Here is a 24,294-nt window from a genome sequence, read left to right on the forward strand (position 1 = left end):
GTACCAGCATGCAGGTATGGCTTGCTGGGACCTGCAGTACTACTTGTAAAGACAATGTTTGCTATTCTTTATTTACACTACAACACAAATCAACCCGCTACCCACCACCAAGGGGTGCTGGGGATACCCCCATGCTATCAGCCTGGGCTTGGGGTGCCCTGGAGAGGGGAACCCCTTTATTGGGGGGTCCCCAGCTCCGCAGGGATCCCCGGCCTGGGCCGCCTAGTGGTCAGGGCTGATGCTGCAGCTGGGGGGCCCGGTGAAAGTACTCCCTGGCTGTGGCATCAGTCCCCTGCTAGAAAAAGTCCGGTGCTGGTTTTGGAAAATACAGGAGAACCCTACTAATTTTTTCCCCTGTATTTCCAGCACAGAATCAGAGCCCAGTGCTAGTTGTGCAGAATACGGGGGACCCCTACATAGTTTGACCGCCGTATTTTGGCAACCAGCACTGGGTTCCTAAAAGCCCGGTGCTGGTTGCTCTTTGAGGTGGGAAAGGTGGGGGGGAATGCACACCGTTTTTTTTTTTCCCACAGGTGCACGAATGGTTCTCACTGAACCATCCCTGCATCCGTGCTTATTTTACTATAGACAGATGCATGCATCACGGATCTCCCCGTGCGTGCATCAGTCTTTTTTGTTTTTAAAAATGACACCACGATCAGCATACGAACACGACGGATAAGATGGACTGCATATCTGATCACACAATACGTTTTGACGACTGCGGGAGTGCGAATCGTACCTAAAAAAACCCACACAATTTCCACGTTTCATTATACGGCGCGTCGTAAATCGGGTAATCAGCCGGAAATCGTGTAGGTGTATGGCCAGCTTTAGGAAACTCGGCTTTTACCACCTTCTGGTGTTTGGAGCCTTAGATCTAGGAGCTGGCTCATCATTCTGTCACAAAGGAGGGACACCCACTGTAGAAGGATGGTCCTCCTCTCCTGAGGTAGACCCTGGAAAAAGAACCCGGCGCATTATCCGATTCTTCCGATGATGCGTCTGAATCTACACTCTGAGCAGACTGATGAAATTATATCGTCCACTTAGGCACTTTAGTAACTACCGGTTTGTTTGCCTGCAACATCTGTTGAAATGCAGCAGCTGACTGAGGCGTACTCTGACTTGAGTGGGCATCAACATCCATCCAGGAAGGATGCACAGGGGGAACAAACATAGCAGGCTGGAACTGCTGTCGGTATCCCATTAAGGGAGATAGTGTGGGAGCAAACAAACAGTCCACTAGCGTCATAACCTGAAACAAGGAGGACACCCAAGATGGCTCCTGTACAGGGGCTGGTAGACTGGACTGGTGAGGTGGTTCTTTATAACAAACACCACACAAACCATCCTGTATAAAGTCATTAGGGGACGAGCCCACCAAACAACTTACATGAAACCAGCACCGGGGTAGACATAATAAATAAGTGCATATGTGAATGCCTTCACAAATAATAAATGTGAAGTACAATTTGAAAAAAAACAAAATATTCTCCACACACCTGTAGCAAAGGGTTGAGGAGAAATCATAGTTAGTTATATCTGACAGTACAGAAAATAAAGGCAATAACACAGCAGAGCTAGTAAAAGTCACATACAATGGGCTAGATTCAATAAATCTTGAAGTGAATAGCGCTGGGAGGGAGCTCCCGACGCTATTCAATTCTGCGAGCTGTTAGGTCGTGGAAAGCCTGTTCTCCCGACCCTCGCGCCTTAAACAGGGTGTTTAGTCACGAGAACAAGCATTCTTCAACTAAACTTCCCGGCGCGATGGGCAGAAAACAGCATCATGCCTCTACTTTTGTCGGATTTCTGCTCGCACCCCTGGAGGGGTGTGAGAAGAAATCTTAACAGCGCGCTGAATTGAATAGCGCCGGGAGCTCCCTCCAGGCACTATTTGCTTCGCTTTCAATAGAATCAAGCTCAATGCATTTACAATATACTTGCAATGGGCCCTGATTCAACTACTCAAAAACACAAGGCTTGGCAGGATTTTGAGCACTGTATAACCTGGCCTCTGGGGAGAGGTATACAGGGAGACTAGACCCAAACCACCTGAGACCAGCAGCCTCAGCACAACGACAGCGGTCTCTGTGGGTCTCATACAGAGGAGGGTAGGAGGAGCAACCCAGACGCAGTAAAACCTCAGCTGGATCGGCGTCTAGGCTGGGGGAGGGGCTGCCAGGGAGAGCCTACCTCCCTTATGATGTATCAACCCCTGGGTGCACTGGCCTTATAACATGTTCGCCCCCACTGCCCCCGACTCCAGACTGACTTGCTCCGGTGGTCTAGTGAGGGAGTGAACACAGCAGTCTCCCCACTACAGCAGGACTCCATCCGCCGAAGGTACTGACTGCCACGTTGTTCCCCGCGAGCGGGAACCACCTTACCTGCTTCCCTGTGCTTCTGGCTGCAGTGTCGGGTCCCAGCATCACTGCTTGCCAAGTTCCGCAGGTGCCCGCCGAAGTGGATAGATGGAGCAGCAGTACAGGTATCCTTTAGGATACCTAGCGCTACTTGCTCTAAAGTAAAAATAAATCAAAACAAAAATCTTGGGACTGCATGAGCAGTCCCCCTGTTATAACGGTGCGTCTGAATCCTGCCGCCCCAAACTTAAAATTGAATGCCTGTGGCCGGGGGTGGGGTATATGTGGAGGAAGACCCGAGACATCCTGGGAGCTGGAAGCTTAACTTGGTGCCTGGATCACTCCAACCACATTTTCCCCCATTGTATCTCTGTGGATCCCTATGGACCCTGAAGAAGAAAGTACACCCCAATATAATTATGGCCTGATATGCAAACATAGTTTAGTCTTAACCAACATATACATCAATCCACATCATGATTAAAAGTAAAAGAAAAGATTACTACTGGGGGCAGTACCGGATGGAGATTACTACTGGGGGCAGTACCGGGGGGGGGGGGGGGATTACTACTGGGGGCAGTACCAGGGGGGGGGGGGGAGAATTACTACTGGCGGCAGTACCTAGGAGATTACTGCTGGGGGCAGTACCGGGGGGGGGGGGGGATTACAGCTGGGGGCAGTACCAGGGGGGGGGGGGATTACTGCTGGGGGCAGTACCTAGGAGATTACTGCTGGGGGCAGTACCGGGGGGGGGGGGGATTACAGCTGGGGGCAGTACCAGGGGGGGGGGATTACTGCTGGGGGCAGTACCAGGGGGGGGGGGATTACTGCTGGGGGCAGTACCAGGGGGGGGGGGGGGATTACTACTGGGGGCAGTACAAAGGGGGGGGGGGATTACTACTGGGGGCAGTACCGGGGGGGGAGAATTACTACTGGCGGCAGTACCGGGGGGGGGGGTGGGGGAGATTACTACTGGGGGCAGTACCGGGGGGGGGGGGGATTACTACTGGGAGCAGTACCAAGGGGGGGGGGGATTACTACTGGGGGCAGTACCAGGGGGGGGGGGGGGGGATTACTACTGGGGGCAGTACCATGGGGGGGGGGATTACTACTGGGGGCAGTACCAGGGGGGGGGGGGGGATTACTACTGGGGGCAGTACCGGGGGGGGGGGATTACTACCCGGGGGCAGGACCAGGGAGGGGGGGGGGGGATTACTACTGGGGGCAGTACCAGGGGGGGGGGGGGATTACTACTGGGGGCAGGACCAGGGGGGGGGGGGATTACTACTGGGGGCAGTACCAAGGGGGGGGGGGGGGATTACTACCCGTGGGGCAGGACCAGGTGGGATTACTACCCGTGGGGCAGGACCAGGGGGGGGGGGGGGAGATTGCTACCCGGGGGCAGGACCATGGGGGGGGATTACTACTGGGGGCAGGCCCAGGGGGGGGGGGGGTGGATTACTACTGGGGGCAGGACCATGGTTTATGGGAGATTACTACTGGGGGCAGTACCAGGGGCGGGGGGGGGGGGGGGGGGGAAGAGATTACTACTGGGGGCAGTACCTTGAGATTACTACTGGGGGCAGTACCAGGGGGGGGGGGATTACTGCTGGGGGCAGTACCAGGGGGGGGGGGGGGATTACTACTGGGGGCAGTACCAGGGGGGGGGGGAATTACTACTGGCGGCAGTACCGGGGGGGGGGGTGGGGGAGATTACTACTGGGGGCAGTACCAGGGGGGGGGGGAGAATTACTACTGGCGGCAGTACCGGGGGTGGGGGAGATTACTACTGGGGGCAGTACCGGGGGGGGGGGATTACTACTGGGGGCAGTACCAGGTGGGGGGGGGGATTACTACTGGGGGCAGTACCAGGGGGGGGGATTACTACTGGGGGCAGTACCAGGGGGGGGGGGGGATTACTACCCGGGGGCAGGACCAGGGAGGGGGGGGGGATTACTACCCGGGGGCAGGACCAGGGAGGGGGGGGGGGGGGATTACTACTGGGGGCAGGAACAGGGGGGGGGGGATTACTACTGGGGGCAGTACCAAGGGGGGGGGATTACTACTGGGGGCAGTACCAGGGGGGGGGGGGGGGATTACTACTGGGGGCAGGACCAGGGGGGGGGATTACTACTGGGGGCAGGACCAGGGGGGGGGGGGGATTACTACCCGGGGGCAGGACCAGGGAGGGGTGGTGGATTACTACCCGGGGGCAGGACCAGGGAGGGGGGGTGGATTACTACCCGGGGGCAGGACCAGGGAGGGGGGGTGGATTACTACCCGGGGGCAGGACCAGGGAGGGGGGGTGGATTACTACCCGGGGGCAGGACCAGGGAGGGGGGGTGGATTACTACCCGGGGGCAGGACCAGGGAGGGGGGGTGGATTACTACCCGGGGGCAGGACCAGGGAGGGGGGGTGGATTACTACCCGTGGGGCAGGACCAGGGGGGGAGGGGATTACTACCCGTGGGGCAGGACCAGGTGGGATTGCTACCCGGGGGCAGGACCATGGGGGGGGGGGGGATTACTACTGGGGGCAGGCCCAGGGGGGGGGGGGGGGTGGATTACTACTGGGGGCAGGACCACGGTTTATGGGAGATTACTACTGGGGGCAGTACCAGGGGCGGGGGGGGGGGGAAGAGATTACTACTGGGGGCAGTACCTTGAGATTACTACTGGGGGCAGTACCAGGGGGGGGGGGATGGATTACTACTGGGGGCAGTACCAGGGGGGGGGGATTACTACTGGGGGCAGTACCAGGGGGGGGGGATTACTACTGGGGGCAGTACCAGGGGGGGGGGGGATTACTACTGGGGGCAGTACCAGGGGGGGGGGGGGATTACTACTGGGGGCAGTACCAGGGGGGGGGGGGGGATTACTACTGGGGGCAGTACCAGGGGGGGGGGGATTACTACTGGGGGCAGTACCAGGGGGGGGGGGATTACTACTGGGGGCAGTACCAGGGGGGGGGGGGGGGATTACTACTGGGGGCAGTACCAGGGGGGGGGGGATTACTACTGGGGGCAGTACCAGGGGGGGGGGGGATTACTACTGGGGCAGTACCAGGGGGGGGGGGGATTACTACTGGGGGCAGTACCAGGGGGGGGGGGGATTACTACTGGGGGCAGTACCAGGGGGGGGGGATTACTACTGGGGGCAGTACCAGGGGGGGGGGGGGGATTACTACTGGGGGCAGTACCAGGGGGGGGGGGATTACTACTGGGGGCAGTACCAGGGGGGGGGGGGGGGATTACTACTGGGGGCAGTACCAGGGGGGGGGGGGGGGGATTACTACTGGGGGCAGTACCAGGGGGGGGGGGGATTACTACTGGGGGCAGTACCAGGGGGGGGGGGGGATTACTACTGGGGGCAGTACTACCAGTAGCCGCTGCATTTCCCACGCTAGGCTTATACTCGAGTCCATACATTTTCCCAGTTTTTTGTGGTAAAATTAGGTACCTCGGCTTATATTCAGGTCGATTTATACTCTAGTATATACTGTATACATAAAATGGTTACTTTGTCTGTTACACTAGATTTGAAAACTTTTTGACAAGTTCTTATGACAATGCTTCATTTCATGGTGGTTTGTTAACATTTCTTAATGCACATTTCTTAGGGGGACCATTAAATTGTTTTTGCGCGCCCGACTGCCCAAAACAGACAGACAATATTCAATTGGGTTTTTCCCCATGCATGTCACGCCTAAATAGACAAGTTTTAGCTGCATAAAACAGCTGCGGGTGAACACAATTGGTTTGCCTCACCTCAAGACCTTAATGGTGTTGGGGTCTAGACATTCTAAAATCGTGGCTTTTTTTCCTTTCAGCAATAGTGCACAGATTAGCTGTTCCAATTTAATTTCAGCCAAGCTTCAGCTTACTTCACTGACAAATATTAATGTATAAAGAAGAGTTCATTGTGAGATGTCCAGGTGCTTTGACTGTAAACTCTCATCACCTATCCAGTACTGTGTGATTGTTCATATGAGGTTCTTTCATGAAAATGAAAGGGGAATCACCATAAGCCAAAAAAAAAAGTAATCTCCTTGCTGCCCTTCCATGAAAGCCAAAGTTGTTCAGTCTTCTTCTGATGGAGGGGTCATTAACATTTACCATTTTGACAGATACCTGGATGTAGGGTTCTTTATACAAATATATGACCACATGATGCTCCGAGAAATGGAAATTTGTTAGGGTCCTTTGAAGAATGGCAACTGTCTTCAATGATACCCATTTGTTATTCTCTCAAAGTCGAAAGATGGACTTCATATTGTTCAGAAAGCACTTTAAAATTGCTTTCAGAAGATTATTGCAGGTGTTTCACAAAGCTGAATGCTCCAGACTAAACTGCAAAAGGTTTTGTTATATAGGTGGTTGCACTTCCTGATTATCACAATATAAAGTGCTCCTGATTAGCACCTTTTTTAGATTAACTTCTGTATCGATGTGGATGCAGTAAGAGGCCTTTTTTCCCCAAAAAACACTTGCATGATGGCTTATATTTGGTTATATAGAGAACCGTAAAACCTGTTATCGGGTAATTATTCACATGCAATTGGACTATACAGTTATTACTACGGAAAACAAAAAAACATTTGAAATAGAGTGCAAATTACTTGTAATTAAAGGGATTCAATTATTTTTTAGTACAATTTTGTTTTTTACAAAAATAAAAGAAACAAAAATAAAAACACACTTACATCACCAGGAAGATCATCAGGACTTCTTACTAAACAAAACAAAAAAAAAAGAAAAAGAAAAAAAAAAGTGACTGTAAATAAAAATATATAACATGAACAAAAGACGTATTTATGCTGTGAAGGACAATCAGGTTCAAGGTACATAAACATTGTGGGTTATGCAGACCACCACACATAAAAATGCCATATTTGGGCAATGACCTAACATGTCAACAACTACCAGCCATAGAGGTCCCACTTAGGGTATAAACAGCTGCATTTGGAAGTAGCCAAAACTGTTGCCCAATCTACTGCACAATTTCCAATATATAAACCCTTGACATAAAAAGCCAGTAGAATATGCTTATGCCAGGGAAGCTAGTGTGAAGTTTTTTCATGAATGTCTCAATCTTAAGTGCAAAGGTCTACTATATTCATCAAAATAGTCATTATCTTTAGTAGGGAATACTGAACCTTAAAGGCCCCCCATACATAGTGCGATGGCACCATGTGAGGAAACAGGGGATCAGTTGTCCGTCATATGGGGCTGTCCGCACAGACTGTGGCCAACCGACCGATATGTCGGCTCCCCCTCTCTCACCCGCATAGCAATCCATGGGATCGTATCCCCTGATCTTATGGTCCTGCAGAAAGATCAGGGGGTTAGATGTACGACCCCACAGGAGCGCGCTTGGCCCGACATCAGGGCCATACACGGTGCAATATAGCAGGCAAAACGCACTAATCAGTCAGATCGCCTGCTTTATTGCCCCGTGTAAGGGGGCCTTGAGACAGACGATGGTTATTTGCAGCAACTACTAAAATGTGTAGTCCACATAACCAGACATTTGCAAATCATATAATTTGCACTAGACAGATAACATCTGATACATGTTGTGCTGTGATGGCATTAGTGCAGACTTGCAGATGAAATAAGGCTGGTAAAGGACCAAAATGTTCATCATGGACAATGACTGCAAGAAATCACAAATGGTTGCAGGCCGATTATAATTGTTTTATGTACTTCTCAACAAGATCAAGTAATCCCTACTCCACAACATGTACATTGCAATAAGCATGGATGCATACATAGCACAAAGGGCATGTAACCAAAATGATTTAAAACATTTGGAATGCAATTGTTTTTGGGTAGCTCCCATCTAAAGCGACAGGCGCTATTCAATTGTTTGTGCCACTGAACGATTGCCACAGGTGCCTATTACTTATCAGGGTTTTCTACTCAGCCTCCTGCTTTGCAAGCAGGATTCCGCTTACAGTAGTGCTTTTGAGCACCTTAACCACATCGCGTCCAGCTTTTGGTAGCCTTAACTGTCTGTAGACGAGATTAGCCACTTTACGATGCTAATCCCCTGCATTTTGGGTGCAACATCCACGATAGTGATGGAGGCCCAAAAACAACCGAATAGCTACAGTCATTTTAGACGAGGGCTGCAGCCAACATATAACAAGTGAATTCCCTCCCACATAAAACTAGTTGTATAGCTCGAGGTCAAAATAGTAGTAATAACACTAGAACAAAGTAAAACTACTGTATCCACACATCTATAATGTCCAGATCATAGAAAAACAATAAATTTGATGTTGGTCATACCTGGCTTCATGGACAATAACAGCACTTGCATTATCAGGGGCTTTTCACATGAGAAAATAGACCCTTAAGATACGGAACAGAATCAGGCAGTGTAAACTAGAACTCATGATGTCTTGGTAATCAATATGCAGCCATAGGCATACTTAAGGTACACAAAAGCAAGTGTTTCTTGCATGCCAGCAAGCTCTGGCTCCACTGCTGTATGTCACTATGGAAACGTTAGAATGCCATACTTCAGGTTCGATAATAGATTTAAACAATATGTACACGTTTCTTTATTTTCCCCATCTCCGCTGAGAATCTCAAGGAGCACAAAAAAATAAAAAGCTAAACCCTATAAGGTCATTGCATTTCTTTATCTGAACCAATGTTTTAGACATGCAGCCATCCATTTTACATGGTTCTATGAAAAGCAGGTATTATCAAACATGGGACTAGTAAAAGTAAGGTGAAATTGAATCTCAAAAAAAAACAACAACCCTTTTAACTGTAAATATAGCATCATCAGTCTAGTATGCTAGAACTAAATATCATTGAATCCTGTAGCAGCAATGCGAGAAACAAGACCTATAGTTTTAGACCACAGGTTCTCACACTCAGTCCTCAGGACCCCAAACAGTGCATGTTTTGCAGGTCTCCTCACATAATTACTAGTGACATAATTAGCTGCACCTGTTGATCTTTTAAAACATGTCAGCGAGCAATGAATACACCTGTGCACCTTCTGCGTGACCAGGAAAAGTGAACTGTGTGGGGTCCTGAGGACCGAGTTTGAGAACCACTGTTTTAGATTATCCGAACATATCTGAACCTATCAAGTATACTGCTGCAACATTAAAGCAGTAAATGGGAGTCATGTTTTACCTAAATATGAATGTTTGCAGGTGTACACGTGTCTTGACTTTAAGCCCTATTACAGTCACAGGGCGGAATTCAATTCTTTATAGCCGCTATCGCGCCCGACGGAGCTATTCAATTCTTGCTCCTGTTGGGCACGATGAGCTGCCAGCGCTACATTTCAGCTCGCAGCCCCTGGGGGATGAGAGCTGAAATGTGCGAAAAGTGACATGTTTGGGCGCCCAAACATCACTTTTCGCGATCGCGCCCAGCACTTTGGTCAGGTTTAGCTGCTTTACGCTGCTAAACCTGACCTCTATGGGCGCGATCAGCGCGAACATCTTGGACAATTGTATAGCGGCCCGCGATCTCCTGTCACTTTAGACGGGAGATGCGGGCCGCGAATACAATTGAATTCCGCCCAAAGTACTAAAGATTCAATTTACACTGGGGGCGATTCAATTCAACGAGAACTGAATAGCGCCGGGAGCGAGCTCCTGAAGCTATTCAATTCAGTGCGCTGTGTGGTCGGAGAATGCCAGTTATCGTGCCTTAAAGGTGTAAAGGTGTGTTAACCGGCATTCCCTAAACAAAGTGCCGGGCACGCAGCTGTTAGCGCCACGCTAAGCAGAAAAACAGCTGCGCGCCCGGATGTCTCGTCAACATCTCCAGGGGGTGCGAGAAGAAATCCTTAGCGCGCCCAAACAGCGCGGTGTATTGAATAGCTGCAGGAGCTCCCTCCCACAGCTATTCAACAATGCGTTGTATTAAATTCCCCCCACTGACCATCAAAGCAATCTTCAGGAAAGCACTAGGATGCATCAGACAATGACTAAATTTGCAAGGTGCAAATAAGAGTAAACTACTTTCAGTTGTTGTGGAACTGCACATAGCAATTAATTTTAATGTAATATACTGTACAAATCTGTATATATCAAATCGGATTGAGCTTCATTGACAAAGCCCCAGCGAAACGCGCCGCGGTCAGTCTGCTGGGAGGTTCCACAGTGCACACTCTGGACCCCTGCATCACGGAAACCACGATCTAGGGGAGACATAGTGACACTTACTTCCTCTCTTTACTGCTTCCTCATTAGTGCCGGCCGCTGGGACTCCCTGCGCTGCCCGTGGTAACAGGGAGAACTTGTGTGATCAGGCATTAACAGCAGAAGCAGCTCATCTTTTTTTCACTGTGTCAGTACTGGGGACTCATTTCCTGGCCTCTGTTTACAAGACGGGAAACAGCAGATCTCAGGTATATAAGTACACAGCCCTTATCTGTATCTATCAAGAAAAAAGGAATATTTGTGCTATTTATACTCTCCCAGGTAGAACTGAGGGCCGCCGCCTACTACTGGACCATTTATTAGCTGTTCTTATCCGCGGTGTTAGCATTTTAATTAATGTGCATGTTTTCACTTCAAACTTGTATCAATGTTATTATTTCACCTGTTTCATTCACTTCAGTTTTTTTTGTGTATACATGTGTTTTTAATTTTGCTGTGATGTGCCACTTACCAAATAGGATGTTTTACTGACAATTCATTCTGCTGAGATATATATACACACACATGGTGATGTATAAATTTATAGCGTTCACTCTAGCTCCGGCGGTAGGCAGGGCGCCGGAGCTAGGGAGGGCAACTTTGTGTGTGCGCCGTAGACAGTGAGAATAGATGCCGGGCTCATGCGCCCGGCGTCTATTCTCCGGCGGTGACCGGGTCACTGCACATTTCTCCACCCGCGGGACACTGCGACCCGCGGGTGAAGACGGCACCCGCAGGCTGTGAGGGCAGGGCGCTTTTTGCCCTCCAGAAGGAGGGCAGGGTGCTTTTTGCCCTCCAGAAGGAGGGCAGGGCGCCGCACCCACTAAAATAGCCTAGCGGGAACGCTATATTTACATGCATGTTTATGATACTATTAGAATTATATGCATGTCTAGCATATGTTTGAGAGAACTATGCTCAACGGGGCTATAAACAAAAATATACGTGGTTAAGAATTTTTTGCACACATGGATTAAGAAATGTATATGCTCTTTAGGCTATTATTGAAATTGTGAGTACTTTACCATAATACAAAAAAAACAAACTCAGCTTGAATTTTTGATATTAATACATCAGATCCCTTGGGACTTGAGGACATCTGTATAGATTGCAGATTACATAAAAGTGTGTATAAGTTTTGATTATATTTTGGGAAACATCTGAAAGCCAATTTCAATCTAAATTTAATTGTACACCACATAGCCTGCTAAGAGTTTATATATTGCACCAATTTCCCAAGGGACAAGAGAAATTGTGTATAATTGGTATTTATATGAATATTTCAGTAGATCTCCTATAATGGAGAATTGTTTGTCTATACCATAATATTTCACTAATTATAAATTTATATATTGTTTATTCTGATAGGTGTGTATATAGCCAGTTTTTATTTTAATGAATACTATTAAAATCCAAGCTAATCACCCTCAGCAGTCAGGACAAGTAGGGAAAATCTGTCTATGCCCCTCTGATAGAACTTGACATGTTTGCATTGAGAACTATACGAAAGGTATGGGTGATAGACTTTGTGCCAACAGCTCACACTGTAATTTGCTAGTAGTGGCACAATGTTTCATGTAACAGAAGGCTTCATGGTGGAGTCCCCTCCCAACGTAATTACTTAACTATATGCGAGTGCGTTCGTTCTTGTTTTAAAAAAAAATACAAGAACAAAAATTGGGCTAGCCTACACCCTTGCAATGGTAAATGGAATTGTGGTGGATGTGACAATACAGCACTATGGCCTGAGACCATTCAATTTATGGGACTGGCTACATTTACATTTGACTAGATTTTGTAATATGGCATACCATGATTGGTGACAATGCATCAAGCTCAAATTAATTTATCTGTGGAACGCAAACTAAGTTTGATGTGAATTTGTAAAAGGTGGTAGTACAGGCATGTCAAACATGTGACCCAAATAAAAATTTTATGCGACCCGACAGTGTGGGCCCAAATACATACATAATGCGGCCCAGCCGGTCCCTGTGTGGCCGCCCTTCATTCCCTACCCCCCTGCTCTGATCAGCCGGCATGGCTGCCGCGATCGGAGCTCAGCTTCCCCCATAAGCCATTGCGGAGCAGTCAGTCACCACTGACTGTTCCACCTCCAACCCATCTGAAGCGTAGCCTTTCCCTCCCCTGCACACACAGCGGTATGTACACCGACAGAAATCAAGAAGAGGAGCCAGCAGCAGTCCATAAATTCTGACTGTCACAGTAGTGCGTCAGCAATTACAATCTGTCTGACTTGTGTAAAGGGGGCTTGTGGGGGGGGGGGGGGTTTGGAGCAAGACACGGCTGGGTAATGGGGAGGCTAGGAGACACCAGGAGAGTACCTACCAGTGTGAACAAGTATTCTCATTAATGAAAGGAAACAAGTCTCTTGCTAGGTCCAGTTTGACAGACTCATCTTGGTTCAGTTTTAAAAGTTATCACATCCAATAAGATTTCTCCTGAAATTGGCGACAGCAAAGATGTCAAATATCAGGAAGAAAACATTAAAAGTTAATAGGCCTGATTCAGCTTTGGGAATAGAGTGAGAATTAGCATTTAACTGTGTACCTGGACAAACCATGTTGCAATGCAAAAGGAGTAAATACATACATATTTTGTGCATGTAGTGTAAATACTGGCTGCTTTTGTATGTAGCCCACAAATCCTGCACAGCTTTATTATTACACTGCACTTTAGGTGTCAGTTTGGACACCTCCCTCCCAAATCTAAATCTCTTCACATTTTAAATCTGCCCCACCTGCAGTGCAGCATGGTTTTACCAAGATGATCAGTTAAGTGCTAAATCTCACTATTTCCAAAGCTGAATCAGGCCCAATGTTCTCTTCTCAATACTTGACATCTCTTTGGTTAAACATTATTGTTGGTTTTTCTTAATAAACCTTTCAAAATTGCATACAAGACTTTCTCTTGTGGCCCACACACTCTTGTTTCAACCTCACTTCGTGCCCAACTGAGCTATTCAATTGTTGCTCCTGTTGGGCGCATTCAGCTGCCGGCACTGGCATTTCGGCTCGACACCCCCCAGGAGGTGCGAGCTGAAATGTGCGAAGAGTGACCCGTTTGGGGTGGCCAAACTGCACTTTTTGGATCATGACCTTGGTCGGGTGTAGCAGTTTTACGCAGCTAAACCCGACCTCTTTGGGCGCAATCAGCATCAATTGAATAGCGCCCCGCTATCTCGCGTCACTTTAGACGCACGATCATGTGCACTAAAACAATTGAATACCACCCTTAAACCTTGAATATTCGGCCCAGTTGGGATTTTGAGTTTGACAGGTCTGTTGTAGCACAACGTTTGTTTTTAAACAAAACAATCCTATTTGATACTTTAACATTGTGAAGGATGATCAAGAGATAATAGCACTGAAAAGATCTTTCGCAAATAAGCCTGCACAGATTTCATTAAATAGCACAGTGAGGGGCACTTACAAAGAGCTCAAGTAGAAAAACACAGTATAATGCTTTATTGTGCAACTGCACCGGTATTTATAGTAAATCATATGGATTTCTGGCCAATCTAATATATAGAGTTGACACCAACTGATAGCAAGATTTGGGAGGACATGGGGTACTTGCAAAAGGACTTTAATCTTCCAGCATCAGACCAGGGGGTTTATTTACAATGGGTTTTATAACCCAACACTTAGCAAATACACCCTAGGGGCTATTTTTACTAAAGTGCAGGTTTTTACAAGTAGAGATGTTGCCCATAGCAACCAGATTCCACTTAACATTTATCTAGAAACTTCTAGAAGATAATAGCTAGAATCTGATTGTCTGCTACGAGCAACATCTCCACTTCTAAAAACATGCACTTTAGTAAATATACCCCTATTTCTCATCCATATACTTAACGGGCACATTCGTACATGTGCAAGAAAGCATACAAGCAAAATTTGATTAATGCAGTAAAAACTTTTAAAACACTGACAGGTAAATAAAGACATCCCTTCACACTCGATGAACTCAAATTATAACAGGTGGCAAAGCTAGCTGAACAGTATTTTAGGAGAAAACTTAAAAAAGTTAATGAAGGGGTGTTTCTAAAGTTCAAGTAGACTATACTGATATGATGTTTTTACAATTTCTGTCATGCACATTTCAGGTTTCTCCACAGGAGTGATCCTAAAGACCAGGAATTGAGCATGCACCTTGAAATACACTGGCTGACAAGCACACTTCAGCACATAAAGCATTGCAGGTCTGCACTTTTGTGGCTTGTAAATTGGTGCATTGGGCCATAAGAGCAATTAAGTAGTCCTGGAAAACCGGCTACAAAGAGCAGCCCCTGGGTTTGAAGTTAGGGAAAAAGGAATAATTAGTAAAATACATTTCATAGATGTTATTGCAGATTTAAGCAATCATCTCTCTGCATGATTATGCAATCAAATTGACAATTTTTTTTAATGTTCTTCTGTGTGTCAAAGCTCTCAGTTAAAATGTATAAAACCGATTATTGTGGTTACATTTATAATATTGTGGCATGTAATTGGAACTTATAAGGGAGGAGTGTCCAGAGTGCATTGTTTTAAGAGTAACTAATCTGAAGTACTTAAAAAAAAATTATTCTTAAATACCACACTACCAGAAAAGTTTAGCGCTATAGCGTGGTGCCTATTTAACATAAGAACATGCATCCACACAGTGTTTAGCTTCTATGGGGGCTATTCAACGTGATGTGATTTCAAGGGTAAAAGTAATCTCCGCACAACCTTGCAATTCAACTACGGACAAGTTTCACAGCAAAACTACATTTTTGCTATTGCAATCATCTAAACATGGGAAGAGGTGGGGAATTTTAAATAAAAATGTTGGGATACAGTGCAGAACCTCTGGTACACCCGACAATGGGCTCGATTCAATTGTCCGCGAATTAAATAGTGCTGGGAGGGAGCTCCCGGAGCTTTTCAATTCTGCACGCAGTTAGGTCGGGGAATGCCCGTTCTCCCACCCCTCGCGCCTTAAACAGGGTGTTTAGTCGCAAGAACAAGCATTCTCCAACTAAACTTCCCGGCACTAAGGGCAGAAAACAGCATCACGCCTGTACTTTTGACAGACATCTGCTCGCCTTCCTGGAGGGGTGCGAGAAGAAATCCTTAACAGCGCGTTGAATTTAATAGCTCCGGCAGCGCCCTCCCAGTGCTATTTAATTTGCGGTCAATTGTTTCGAGCCCAATGAATATTAAGGCTCTTGTGGCATTTAAATAGCACAATATGACCAATAATGACATGAGTTTCCAGGTGAATGTATATAAAATGCTCAAAAATGGGGTAAATCATGTGAGACAGGTATGTGGGTATTTTCAACTTGCTGGTGTGAGGTTTATTCAAACATTTTGCAATCTTGTCTTAAAAAAAAAACTGAAAAAAGACTTGATACAATTTTCTGTACTCCAAAATACTGAACAGACTGAGGTCGGCACAAGCGGTACGGGCACCTGAACGAAGCAACAATTAAATTGCTCTGTCGGGCGTCCATTAGTTAAAGTGCCCATTAAAAGAATTGAATCACCAGCTAAATTGCTAAAAAAAAAAAAAAAAAACACTTAGGGCACGCTAAAAAAATTGCATTGCCCCAGATCGCCCATCACTTTAGATACGCCAGACGGCCATTCCTTCTATGCCCAAATACACCATAAAGCAGTTAAACCAGTCGAAAGTTTTTGTTAACAGGATTTTGTCGATTTCTGCTCGCCACCTCAGTTTGCAATCAGAAATCTGGGCTCCTGAGACTTTCGCGCCTGAAAGGAGCAACAATGATTGCGCTGTCGGGCGCCCATTAGTAGCAGCCACGGTCGCAAATGGTGATTTTCTCACCATTTACAGATCAACCATTTGACACCTTTTAAGAACATCAAATGCTTTGCTTAACCCAGGGATGGGGGAACCTCAGGCCCCCGTAATCATTTGGTCTAGCCCTCTGAGCTTTTTCTGCTATCCTCATCTGGCTAGCAGGGTGCCCAAGAATGGTACCGTGCAGCCTGGAGCATCCTTAGGACGCTTCAGACGGTCACACCGCTACCCTTACAGCTCACTGAAGCATCCTCAGGATGCTCCGGGCATTGCTGTAGTCACCGGGGATTGTGGCCTCACCCCTATTTGACATCATACGGAGGGGGCATGGCCTACACCAGGTCCACAATTATTATATAGTGTTCACTCTAGCTCCAGTGGCAGGCCATGAAGGGGGGCGTGGCCATGAAAAGGGGGCATGTCTACAAGACGCATCCCCTTTTCATCATAGTTGGGGGCGTGCCAGGCACGCCCCCAACTAACTTCATGAAAATTAGTTGCAAGGTGTGGCCATATTTAAGTCACGAATTTGTGCTCCCAAACGCCTGCTGAATTGAATTTTACTTCAGTTCAGCCTCCAATTTTGAACATAATGCATATTGAAACGTCACAATAAACATTCACTGTCTTAGAGGCCGATTAAATTAATCGCGCTGTTGATAGCGCCAGGAGTGAGCTCCTGGAGCTATTCAATTCAGCGCACTGTTAGGGCAACTAAAGGAGGGTGCGAAGAGAAATCCGACTAAAGTGTCGGCCGCAAAGATGTTTTCCGGCTTAACACAGCGCTAACAGCCTCATGGTCAGCACTTTAGTCGGAGCATGCCAGTTCTCGAGACTAAACACCCTGCTGTAGTCACGAGAACCGGCATTCTCCGACTTAAGTCAGACTTAACAGCACGCTAAATGGAATAGCTCCGAGAGCTCCCACCCGGCGCTATGATCAGCAGGCTTAATTGAATCGGCCCCTTAGGGCCATATTCAATTGGCCTTAAGTTTTTTGTGGCAAATTTCCAATCAATGCAGCTATGCACAATCCTGATACTTGCTCTATCAAATTGATAAAAAATTGGCAGAAATAATGAAAAGATGCATTAAATGTATTAAAAAAAAAAAAAGGGGGGGGGGGCGATTTGGGAGAACAGCCTGTATCCTTAAAACTTAAGTTATCGGATAAAAGTATATAAGAAAAATATTTTGCACTTTTAAAGGGTTTCAAATGCTGATATTTGCAACTTAAGAACAGTAAATACTATATAATTTTAAGATTTCTTCATTAACTTAAAAGATCCAGTTAAATTTGGAAGTAAATTTTTGTGTAATATAAAATTACTTAAAAAAATAAATAAAAAAAGCTGACTCCCATCTGCAATATTAAAAACACCTAACCGATCCATATAGCATCCCCATATACCTGTCCCACATCTTTTAACCCGTTATGTACTTTGCATAATTTTATCCAAAATATGACATGTAATTATTAGCCTAATTAAGCTAAGGGGGAGTTCTCAGATGTTCTGAACCAAGTCTGAACATTTTTACCATAAACTAATGATTTTCACCAGCTTTGCACCTGCTCTGGGGATGCAATGAAAAAAAGAAATCCTTAAATCCTATTGCAGTGGTTCTCAAACTCTGTCCTCAGGACCCCACGCAGTTCACATTATACAAGTCACCTAGCAGGTGCACAGGTGTATTCATTACTCTGACACTTTAAAATATCCACAGATGGAGCCAATTCATTCACCTGTGTTTCTGTGAGGAGACCTGGAAAACATGCACTGTTTGGGGTCCTGAGGACCGAGTTTGAGAACCGGTGTCCTAATGAAATTAAAGTGGCTACAACTCTCGCGGCCAGTTGACTACGAAAAAGGTGGTGGCCAGCCGCAATTTCACGTGCCACTGGGGTAAAAAAAAAAAAAATATGAATGCAGCCACTGTACATGCCCCTTAAGCTGGGTACACATTATAGGATGTATCATACAATATATCGTTCTAACGAAGACCGGTACGATATATTGTACAATGTATAGCGTGTACGCCCAAATCAGCCGATTCAGACTGTCATTCATCACATCTTCCGATGTGCAGGTTTGCATGCCAGATGGGACGATGCAATGAACGATGCTATGCTGCTACATGCAGCATGGAACAATACATTGCGCCATTATGTGCTGGACCGTGCAATGTGTACGGCGTGCAATGTATCGTTACACTGCTGTGGCGCGTCATCCTATGGAGTGTGCACAGCTTAAGTCTCTTGTTAGAAACATTGCACTATACATGAGAAAAATCTTGTCACTGGTTCTGTTAATCAGAGCCAGATTACTGTGGCAGGTGGGGAGTTTGACTGGGGCGGTACACCTGTCAAACCATAACGCAGGTGTCCTAAGGCGAGCTCAGGGAGGACAGAAACCTCCCATGGAGCAGAAGGGCAAAGCTTGGCTCGAGACTATCTGTAGATCAGGGGTGTCAAACTCACAGCTTCCCAGCTGCTGTGGGACTACATATCCCAGCATGCCTTGTCACAGTTTTAGCATGCCCTAAAAGCAAGCCGGTGGCAGTGCATGCTGGGATGTGTAATTCCACTGCAGCTGGAAGGCCGCGAGTTTGACACCCCTGCTGTAGATTAACAAATTCTTCCCTTTACCATTAAATAGCAGTCATAATAAAGGTTGCAGTACTTCAACTGGCAAACTGTAAATTGTGTGCAAAAGAAATCTACTTTGTTGCTTATTCATGGGCTGATGTAGTTGTACAGCTCATTAGCCAATATTAAGGAATGTGTGCTGGAAAAAGAAGCATATTGCATCTCAAGAAGCGACCAGCTGTGAAAGGGTACCATGTGCCAGTTTTACGCCAGAAGAAAACATTAGTATCAAATGCTAAACAGTAGCAAATGCTAAAGTTAAGGTTCTCAATATAGCCCACGGCATCTATTCAGAGTGTGGAGAGAGCTTGGGGGCGGCCCAGCATCTCTCCTGAGAAGCCACGCTCGTTTTTGGGCCACACGCAGATATGCCCTGTTTCTTGATTAGTGCCCTGCCCGATCATGAAACTAGAATGAAGACTTAAGAGGCACATCCACTAGACGATCTACTCCCTGTCCAATCTCTAAACTATTTTCCCCTGATTTTTTTCCCTTGAAATTTTATCTTTCAGTCTGAACGATTTGCAAATTATCTTTCATAGATCAAGTGAAATTGACCTGCATGTTCAGTCGACTGACGAGAAGATCAAACGACCAGCGGGAGCGCGCATTAACGACCAAACACTGCACGATTTATAAACGATTTTTAAACGATAATGACGTCATTATCGTTCAATAGCCTGCTAAAATCGTGTATTGGAATGCCCCCCTTTAGATATAATACAGCTGCATATACAAAGTAATAACACTTCAATGATCTTCTCATTTACAAAAAGCAAAGGGAAGCTGCTTATATGACATTTACCATTTGCAAATGCAACCAAATGTATATACAGGTGGATGTGCAAGAATTATTTTGTCCACATGGACAAAAGAAAATACATTTTTCACCACCACCACCTAAACCATTTGTCAAGCTACAATACACTGGTGTTAGAACTTATAATATGTTACATGCATCCGCATGCACCTAGTTAGCTAAATTGAAACTCAATTGAACATATGTCACCTATGGTTCCTAAGTCTAGAGAAATACATAGGGGGAGATTTCATAATTCACTGCGTGTTTCAGGAAGCAGTGTCATAAATAAAACAACTTCCATACAGTGTTCTACAGCATGTTAAGCTCCTTTCAACAGTGAGCCTGTTGCATCTAAAAGATGCCTTTGGTTACTAATGAAGGAGTTCAGTTATAATAACCCGGCTTCATACTGCTATACATATTACAATTAGAAAGCCAAGCTATGTGGTAGTGTCTAGATGCCCTTCATCGAGAGGACCCTGACATCAGCTACTGTCCAACGATATTCCCTACCATCCCCGTGGACAGAGGGGGAACCCAGGCTATATAGCAGAGGATGTTACTTCCTGTTTAGCTACTGTACAGGAGGTACATTAGTGATGCAATAGATGAGTATGGGGTCTATTCAGCAATTATATTTTTACATAAAAAATGCGGACACTAACATTTCCATACTTAAGTAAATCCACTTAGCAATTATCTTCTCCATGAATTCCCATCTTGCAGAGTACTGCACTGTAGGAATCAACCATTAATCTTTATGGGGGAATTCAATTCAATGTGCTATTGATTAGCGATGGGAGGGACTCCCGAAGCTATTCAATACACCGCGCTGTTTGGGCGCGCTAAGGATTTTTTCTCCCCTGGGCACTTTGGTCAGAGAACATCGGTTACCGCGCCTTAACAGCATTGTTAAGGCGCGATGACCGCGTTAACCGGCATTCTCCGACCACACAGCGCACTGAATTGAATAGCTCCGGGAGCTTGCTCCCGGCGCTATTCAATACGCGTTGAATTGAATCGCCCCCTATGGTGCTTTAACGCATTTTGCTATTCAGCAAAGAGCGTTAAATTACTCTAAAAATATTTACTTTATATTATGCCATCTCAGAACGGAGTTATATAAAGAAAATACTTAGTTTCTCGAAAACTGCAGGTAGAGGGAAATTTTCCCATAAGTCCCTGCAGGATCTTGTAACTCCACCCCAGTCTCCGTCCCTGCTTTGCGGTGACCAAGTCCAAATACAGCCTGTCAAAACTGCCTAATTGATTGACATGTGTAGACAGGCTTTTAATTTGAGACTGTATACATTTAGATTTATATGTTTTTATATTTAAAATGTACATATAAATTTTAAATATAAATAACACAAATATAAATGTATACAGACCAATATAAAGCCTGTATACACATCATTCAATTTAGGCAGTTTTGACAGGCTCTAGAGTGACTTAGCCTCCACAGTCACCGCAAAGCAGGGATGGAGACTATTCCCAAGCGCATGACTGAGCATGTGCAGAAGGTATTGTTTTCGGAGACCAGAAAACAATGCCTTCTGTAACGTCGGAGGGACAGCGTGTTACCATAACCGCTGTTCCAGCATAAAAAAAAAAATTGCTGAATAGCAGCAATAAATTTAATAATTGAGAAAAAAATAGTGACAATGTTACCCGATATTTAGGGGGAACATCACTGTTGCTGAAGAGACGCCTATGTATGAACATTTTGTTTTACATAGCTGTCCCCTTTCTCCACACAGTATGGAAATACACTATTTGGGTAGAGATGCTTTAACATAAGAAGAGGATTAGTAATCTTCACTATTGCTTTTGTGTGTGCACAAATCCTTTTAGATACCACTGCTCTTATGATACAAGTGGAAGGTATTGGATAACTACTCCATAGCAGAGACATTGCAAAACTACTTGATGATGGAGGTCACAAAACCTTTCGGCATACTTACAGCTCTCCCCCCCGGACAGGCCTGAGCCTCTCATCCTCAGGTAGGTGAGTCCCAGCAGCAGGAAGAATAGGCAGGCCGCAGTTAGCAGGAACATAGACAGGTAATGGGCGCTGAAGCCCCCTGTGGGAGACACCTCAGCACTCCGGAACTGCTGGAGGAGCTCCTCCTCGGGCTCAGGGAGCTTCTGCGGCTTCTTCTTGGTGTAGGGATAGTGAGTGTGGTTGGACGCCGTATGATTGGAGGGGGATGGCCGGCTGGGAGTAACGCTGTTGCTGGTAAAGTAGAGCCGGGGCCCCTCAGGGCTGTAGCTTGCCCCCAGGTGGTTGTTGCGGGTGTCAGAGTCCGGAGAGTGAGGCTTCCTGGCGGCTCCTCGGTGTCTGGGGGACACCTGATCCCAGCCCGAATGCTGAGCAGGGCCCATGCCGTTGTCCCGTCCCGGTTTACTCCGTCTGCTGCGGCGGTTCTGTGGCTCGTTCTCCCCCAAATCCTCCTCATCAGAGTCCGAGTAATCCCGGCAATGAGGAAGGCGGCTGCCGTTCACGGTCCGGCTTCTGGTCGCCACCTCTTCGGCGTCATCGCGGCCCGGGGGACTGTGCGGCCTGTGCGCCCCGCACCAAACAGCCGCCTTCCGCCCGTCACCGGTGCCCGTGTAGTTCCGTTGGGCCGGATCTCGGTCCTTCTGGGGGGCGCTGCTCCTCTCTCTGCGCCCGCCATGTGCACCCAGCCCCACGTCCGCGTCCGACTCATCGGAGCTGAAGCCTAATATCGGAGAGGGTTTCCCGGCCTGGGGGTACCGGGCGCTTCGCCGATGCGTCACATCCCCGGGGGGCGGTCGGGCTGCTGAGTTCTCCGAGCGTAAATCTGCCGCCGCCAGGTTGTTGTTTGTTACCCGCGTCTTTCCGGCCCGGGGCCTCTGCTCCTCACGTAGCTTCTTTAGTTTCTTCAAGTAAACCGGGCGGGTGCTGTCCGTGACCGGACCCGGCATCACGCCACAGCGCTTCAGCTCATAAACGAGCTCCTCGTCCGTTAACTGCGTGGCCGCCATTTTGACCATTCGTCTGGACTATAATGATAATCTACCCCCCCTGCACGCACTGGCTGTGCCCCGGAAGTGACGTCATCGAACGAGACTGTGAACTAGACCCGCCGCTCACCCGGGAGCCAGTCTGGCTGCTGGCTCTGGCGCCTCTGACAGGGGGCGGCTGCTTCACACGCTCATGGAGGGGGAAGAATAGTGACCGGCCCTTACTATATAGCCGCCGTCCCCATCTACTAATGGCATAGGTTGACTGACTCTAATAAAGCCAGACTCATTCCTGCTTGCCAGTGACCACAGCCTGGTGTGTGGTAATTGGGCATAATAATAGAAACTCAATAGCTGTGCCCGTATGTTGCGGAGTTTAGTAAATGGTTAAGTAAGGCATGGATTTCTTTCCCATGTACATATATAAGCGGTTGCTGCAAGTACAATACTTACAGCGAAAATGGATCTGGGCATTGCAAATGGAACATACTCTATATTACATACCTTGCAATCAGGGAGATGTAGGGTCTGTTCAGCAAGCAAATTTGCTTAAACCATGCGGAAATGGAAAAGATAATGCTATCATCTCTGTTAGTGCCCGAATCCTACAATATAGCATTGTACCGCGTTTAATGATTTATGCTATTCAGGTAGCAGAAAAACGTTTTAAAGAAAATCCTTAGGGCTCTATTCAGCAACAGTGACGATGTTGCACAGAATGTTATTGAGCAACATCGTCACGATTTGTTATCAATTGTTAAGAGTTATTGCTGCTGTTCAGCAATCATTTTTGCAGAGACAGCAGTTGCGCTAACACGCTGTCCCTGCGATGTTACATAAGGCATTGTTATCGGTTTCCGAAAACAATCCCTTCTGCTCCTGCGCATGCTCAGTCATGTGCTCGGGAACAGTCTCTGTCCCTGCTTTGAGATAACCGCGGACGGGTAAGTACAATTACAGCCTGTCCAAATAGATTGACGTGTATACACAGGCTTTATATAAGTCACTATACATGTATATTTATGTGCTTTTATATTTAAAATGTATATATACATATTAAATATAATAGCACATAAATGTATACAGACTAATATACAGCCTGTATACACATGTCAATCAATTTCGGCAGGTTTAACAGGCTCTAATTGGACTTACCCATCAGTGGTCACCGGGAAGCAGGGTCTGAGACTGGGCAGAATTACACGATGCTGCAGGGACTTATGGGGAAATTTCCCTCTGTCCCTGCAGTTTTCAGGGAGTTTAATGTCATTTCATAGTATAACGCCATTCTGAGATGGCGTTATATAAAGTAAGGATTTTTCAAGTAATTTAACACTTTTTGCTGTGCTGAATAGCAAAAAGCGGTACTCTGTGAGTGCAGTACTCACATTAATTTCATTATTTTCTCCATTATCCCATTGCTGAATAGGGGATTTACATAAAAAATACGGAAATCATAGCTTCCGCATATTTTATGTAAAAAAAATCATTGCTGAAT

The 24,294-nt window shown here is 46.6% G+C and overlaps 1 protein-coding gene across 1 annotated transcript in view; it reads right to left on the reverse strand.

Moving 5' to 3' along the window:
- The window catches only part of LEMD3 (LEM domain containing 3), an 85,400-nt gene extending 62,430 nt beyond the window's left edge, over window positions 1–22,970 (reverse strand). Inside the window, exons 1-2 of the mRNA XM_088463148.1 lie at window positions 21,773–22,970; window positions 7,072–7,100 (exon numbers count right to left, since the gene is read on the reverse strand). Coding sequence (XP_088319274.1) covers window positions 7,072–7,100; window positions 21,773–22,826 — 1,083 coding nt within the window. The 5' untranslated portion in view covers window positions 22,827–22,970. The remainder of the gene's footprint in view (window positions 1–7,071; window positions 7,101–21,772) is intronic.
- Between the last annotated feature and the right edge of the window lie 1,324 nt (window positions 22,971–24,294).

This window comes from Taudactylus pleione, unplaced genomic scaffold, assembly GCF_031769625.1.
Source record: "Taudactylus pleione unplaced genomic scaffold, aTauple2 ptg001327l, whole genome shotgun sequence".
NCBI classification, from domain to species: domain Eukaryota; kingdom Metazoa; phylum Chordata; class Amphibia; order Anura; family Myobatrachidae; genus Taudactylus; species Taudactylus pleione.